This window comes from Drosophila tropicalis, unplaced genomic scaffold (assembly GCF_018151085.1).
Source record: "Drosophila tropicalis isolate 14030-0801.00 unplaced genomic scaffold, ASM1815108v1 contig_393, whole genome shotgun sequence".
Taxonomy (NCBI): Eukaryota; Metazoa; Arthropoda; class Insecta; order Diptera; family Drosophilidae; genus Drosophila; species Drosophila tropicalis.
This window is the reverse complement of record NW_027172855.1, coordinates 2,259,111-2,265,123: the sequence shown is the minus strand read 5'-3', so window position 1 is coordinate 2,265,123 and position 6,013 is coordinate 2,259,111. Positions and strand designations below refer to the sequence as shown.

Genomic DNA, 6,013 nt, shown 5'->3' with positions numbered 1-6,013 from the left:
ATAGTCGAGTGAGAGTCGTGTGCATGTGGGAAAGCAAAAAGGAATGTAAAAACCAAAGACAACAGTTAAATATGTACTTATCTGGCTTATCACTGCTGAAGCTAAAGACAACTACATTTCTACACATTTGTATGCATGGATCACACGAAACTCTAACTCGTTATATTCTTTCCATAAGAGTACCGTGCGGTATGCCGCACATTTTGTTTACATTTCACGAAGAAAAGATTTATTGCCCATTATGAAGAAAGTTAAAAGTTGTTGGCAAACGAATTGTGTTTCAAATCTACCGCTCAATTGCAGTGCTGCCAGATAGAGGGAAAAATGTTACAAATGTTCGTGTCGAACCGATGAGTCAAACATATTTGACATCGAACTTTCATGTTAACCGTTAGCTGTAACGGAAAGTCATTATAAAAAAATCAATATGAAAAGCATAACGTGCACGAATTCGCTAAAGTTTCGATATTAAACAATAATGGGTTGTTGTGCGTATAAACTATTAGTGTTCGACTCGCCAGGTATAGCAGAACATTGACCAATTTTGAATGATGGCTGACTAAGTGGTAAATCGCGGCCCCCTCCAAAGTAAAACCGAGAAAAACCAACTAAATAGAAAGGCGAAAAAACGGCAAGACCAACAACGACAACAAAAACACCCACAAGTGATGGCCTCTTCTTCTTCCTTCGCGCATGTGAATAACAAATGTAACCAACCCGCTGCTGCTGCTCCTCCTCCACCTGCTGCTGCTTCTGCTGCACATGCACATGGACATGCACCTGTTTCTGGCTCTAGTCTAACTCTTGGTGATTTAATTGGCCTACAATTGGATCGGTTAAATCTGAATGATTTACATTACAAAGATGAATTACAATTGTTATTGCTATTAGCGCCAGCACAACGACAAAAGTTACCGCCCTATGATAACAAGGATAAGGACAAGGATAGGGATCAAGAGGAACATGAGCATAGAGATAAGGATGAAGCGCCATTGTCTAGGCCGGAGAATGGTGAAGTGGATGATGACCTGATTGGTGCAGTGGGCGGATTAAGCATTTCACCCACAATCACAGCAACAGCAACAAGGGAACCCCTGGTGGATTTCAGGTGAGTCAGGGATGGAAAAACCCCGACATTCGATCGATTATTCGCCCTTTTCGGATAAAGAACTCTAAATTCGCTGGCCGCCACAGTTTTGGGTTGTGTATTTAGGTTTATAATTAAATTTATAACTACTTATAATTTTAATTCATTATTATTTTCTTCCGTTATGAAATCATTTCATTACTTCTACTGCCCTGGCAGAGAGGCATTGCATGTGCTTGAATGGTTAGTTTTTCGGGCCACATTGTTTGCTGTCGAATTTGGTATTTGGGTCATTTGCGTTTTGACATTTGCCGTGAATAATTAAGTAAGAACTGCTTTTCTTTGTTACATCCTCCACCTGCTCCTCCACCTCCGCTGCCTCCTCATTCCACCATCTCTCTCTCCCTCTCTGTAGAACGCACGTACTTAAATGGTTTCAACGTCTGCGTGAACAAACCGCCCACTTCAAATCGGAGGAGGAATCACGTCGCATGCGTGAGGCCGGCAACGATTTATACCGCAAGGAGAGGCATTCACTTAAGGCCAGCGATCTCTTCACAGAAGCCATATTTTTAGCACCCGCCAGAAATAGTTTAGCCGCCGCCTTGGCCCATGCCAATCGATCCTTAGTCCTCTATGATTGTGGCATGTATTCTGTGAGTTCAATTAAACTTGACCATTAATTGAAATAATACTGATAATCATCTTGTTCCTTAGGAATCCTATGATGACTGTTTGTGTGCTTTGGATCTGGGCTATCCGGAAGAATATTTACCATTGATTAAGTTGCGACAAGCCGCATGTGCCTTAAAGCTGCGCAATTTCGCTTTATGCGAGGAGCATCTTCATGAATTGCTGCACATTGCCGAACTGAACGAAGTCTTTGAGTCGCGCACCCATGAGCTTTGGCATCAGTGTGAAGTGCTTAAAGTGGAGCGTTTTGAGATGGCTGTGCAAACTGGAGATGATCTGCAAACGAATGATACGAAAGCCTTTGAGATGTGAGTGGGCATCTATTGGTTATCCATTATCAATACATTACCTATAATTTCCATTTCTTTCCCTTGCAGTGCCTGGATGGACAATCGTTCATCATTGCAAACAACCCGAGCACTGTCCAAGAACGCCTTGATTTTCGAATCCGAGGCCGTTGCCATGGTTCCCAGTGGCAATTGTCGTGTTTGCGATAATTGTGGCATCAGTCAGTTTATACCGTTTCCCTGCATTTACTGCTCCAATCGTCTGGTTGTCTACTGCTCACGTCAGTGTCGCTTCAAGCATGCCCCCATTCATGCTTTGGAATGTTTTGGCCATCAAATCGAACTCTTTGAGTCGTTTGGCGAGGTTTTTGGTATGCCTCGCCTGTTGCAATTGGCATTTCGTATGCTTATCTCAGGACTGCCAGAATTACTCTCACACTGTCGAAAGAAACCCACAATGAATAAGCTATGGGGAGCCATCAATGGAGCACTTCTCGAGCGTCAAGATATAGCCTATTGCTCGGTACTGAGAATGGAACAATTGCACGAGGAGAAGACTTCAAGAACCCTCTTGGCCTTGGCTCTGGCATCGCACGTTTTGGCCATTTATTTAAGCAAATGCACCACATTCTTCGATCAGCTGGAACATAGTTTGCCTACAGCCTCTAGATTGTCCAATGGCGAGTGGGAACTTCTCTGTGCTGCTTTGTTATTGCGTCACATTGGCCAGTTGCGACATAAATCACTCATTCGATGCCGCTCATTTGTGCTACCAGCTGATCCGCATATATTCTCACCGTATCAAGAGTTCCAACTATGGGCTGCTCCGAACCGACTGCAGGAAGGATATTTACATCTGCTGGCCGGTGAAGTGGCCGTGGTATCTTATGCTGTCTACTCGGAAACAATGAGCCTTTGCCGACATAGTTGTTCATCGACAATTTGTAGTAAATTCTCGGGACGCAAACTCACTGCCTTGGCCCTAATGGATTTGCCTTCAGGATCGAGTATATATAATTGCTTTGCCACTGGCAATGATCACCAAATGTTGCGGGAGGAGCGACATATTCAACTGAAAAATCGTGGCATTGATTGTAAATGCACCTCATGTCAGATTTCCCAAGCGGATGAACAATTTGTAAGCATTACATGATACTCATTTATTAAATGGCTAATTATAATATTCGCATTGTGTTTCAGCACAAATTTCATCGCTACCGTTGTGATAATTCCAAGTGCATGGAAATTTTCGTACCCAATGCTTTGCATAATGCACCAAATCTACGATGGTGGATGTCCGAGGATTATACCCAACCTGAACATAATGGAGCAGAGCTAATCATGTGCCCGCATTGTGGTGAAGCGCAGAAACTGGAATGGTTTTGGGCATTTCAAACAGCGTTAATTGACTGTGAGCTGATTGAGGAGCGTTGTAAACTTTATGCAGCGATTGAGAGATCAGAAAATCAGCTAATGGAACTCCATGAGTGTAAAGTAGTCCTTGCCAGACTTTTGCTGGAACAATGCCTAATGGTGCATCGAGGTAGGTTTTTCTTGCTTAATATCACTGCGGCGAATCTAGGGATAAATTTGCCCACTAAAGTATGCAATCAGCAGTTCAAGAATTCGCTACTTGGAATATCCTGTGGTTGGAATCCACATCGAGTCATAAGTCACAAAGCAAACATTTTTAAAGTCATAAACAATAAACCACCTTTTCAGCCTGTTGCATACCTTTAGGGGCAGGTCTAACAACCCTAGATATCCATGAAAGCACCAAAGAAAAGTTTTACTACAAAAGTATTCAATTATTATTACTATTTATCCTTTACTTTACTTTATCTAAAATTTACTTTCAATCACATAATTTATTATATTGGCAACAAAGTTTTAGCTATTCCTTAGACTATATATTTCTCTATCTCATCTATATATCTACAACTATCAACTATCTCTTTGTTCTTCTCTTTCGCCTTTTTTACCCCAAACAAAATTCTAATCTTCCTGATGTAGAAGGCGCCACCGTACTAGATGATTGGGAATTCAATAAACTTGGCTCAATAATGCGCGCTGCTTTGCCCAATGTTGTGTCACAATATGGTAGCCAATCGATTGAGTATGTAAAGCATTTTGCTTATTTCTGGGATGTGATGGCATTGAGCACATATAAATGCAATGATCGCGAGCTAATGCAAATGCTTAATGCCCTCGAGTTTATTGCCGATGAGTATAAGGATATATTCATCAATTACTATGAGGATTATATTGCGCCCAAATTCGCTGAAGAATCCTATGGCAGCATCGTAGATACGCAAGTCTAACAAATCTATATCTATATAGATAAACTAGTTCAAATTTGTTTTCTTATTAGTAGGAAAAATCCCTATCACACAGATTGTTAATCCATTTTCATACACACACACACACTTACATACACATTTACACAACTTTGTGCTATTAGATAAAAATGGTGCTGAGATATTAAATTGTACGAAACGAATGTTACATTCATTTAGATCATTAAGTAATTTGAAAAACAAAAACCAAAAAAAAAAGGCATATTTAGAGATCATATCACACACAGACAGACATTACATTCATATCATATCTCTCTCCTTTTATCTTCCTGCCACCTCTTTTTTAGGATAAACTATTTTCAAATTTTAGCAGAATGAATTTTCGTTTTGTTTTCGATTTACATTGCAATATATAATTTTAAAAGAATATACGGATTTGTAGGTCACTGTGTGATAAGAAGAAGAACTAAACAACAATAATAATAAACACACACAAATTTTAAATAATTAATTTGAAAATATTTTTTCAAATTAGTATAAAAGTATTTGCTTTAATTGAAAGCACCTTAGGCATCTAATCCTCCTCCCTCCCCTTGTCCAACCTCATGGCTAATTTAATATTTTCGCACAGTGACGACAAAAATCAAAAAATGTTCAATGTTAAATCAAATCAAAAGAATTTTTTTAGCTAATAAGCATTATTTTAGCTTCTGAGAAGCTTCTAACTAAGCTTAGCATTGGTTTTTACCAAAAATTATACACACACACACACAAAACGGTTATGGTTAATAACGAACAACCAAAAAAATTAAATCAAAAAAACAAAATAAAAACAACAACCAAACTCTCCTAACCGTGTAAATCCTCCAATATTTGCAAGCATTGCAGACGACTGTAAGCTATTTTTTATAATTAAAAAAAAAAAAAAAAACAATTTATGCTTAACATGAGTTACGAAACGCAATCACTGCAACAACAATTTAATCTAAATATTATAAAAAATAAAAACGAACGAACGAAAATCCAACAAACAAATATTATATTATATATATACATATATATATTAAAACAAACGAAGAAAAATGTTTTTCGAAACCTCGCCTTAATTTTTGAAAGTGTTTTGAAATATGTTAAAAAAAAAAGAATAAAATAAAAAACAGAAACGCACTGATAGGCCAAGGCAGAGATCTCAGTTACACACACACACACACACACGCTAACTACATACATATATATTTAAAAAAAATATATATATACATATATATAACTAAACTACAAAAATACAAGATACTCAAACAAATTCTAGCAGCTATAAAAAAAAAAAAAAAAAAAAAAAAAAAACGGAAAACAATGCAATAAAAAAATTCTTTTTAACAACAAAATTATTTGAAGCTATGTGAAAATCTGACTAAAAATATTTGGAAAATGTGGTTTAAGCAAATTGCTAAAACTTAACTAAGCGTTGGGTTCTAAATCTTTACAGAAGTGTATTTAGAATTTGTTCTACAAACTTTTAAAAATATAATTTCTATGTTTGACACAAATTTTAATTTAAGCAAAGTGCTAAATTATGTTTACAAACTTTATGAAAATGTGTTTTAAAATCTATTCCCAAAGTTTTAACTTCAACAATTAGAAAAGGATTTTCT

General features: G+C 37.5%; 1 protein-coding gene across 2 annotated transcripts; it reads left to right on the top strand.

The window, feature by feature from the left end:
* The first annotated feature begins 438 nt into the window (after positions 1-438).
* Positions 439-5,689, top strand: dao (down and out). Of its 2 annotated transcripts, none has more exons than XM_068284468.1 (6): positions 439-1,108; positions 1,503-1,743; positions 1,805-2,088; positions 2,158-3,205; positions 3,268-3,610; positions 4,081-5,689. In XM_068284468.1, exons 1-6 carry the CDS (start codon positions 669-671, stop codon positions 4,386-4,388), a joined length of 2,664 nt encoding a protein of 887 aa, XP_068140569.1. In that variant the 5' UTR covers positions 439-668; the 3' UTR covers positions 4,389-5,689. The 2 variants fall into 2 exon arrangements, with proteins under 2 accessions (XP_068140569.1, XP_068140570.1); XM_068284469.1 differs by lacking the exon at positions 439-1,108 and adding an exon at positions 1,302-1,412.
* The last annotated feature ends 324 nt before the right edge of the window (positions 5,690-6,013 follow it).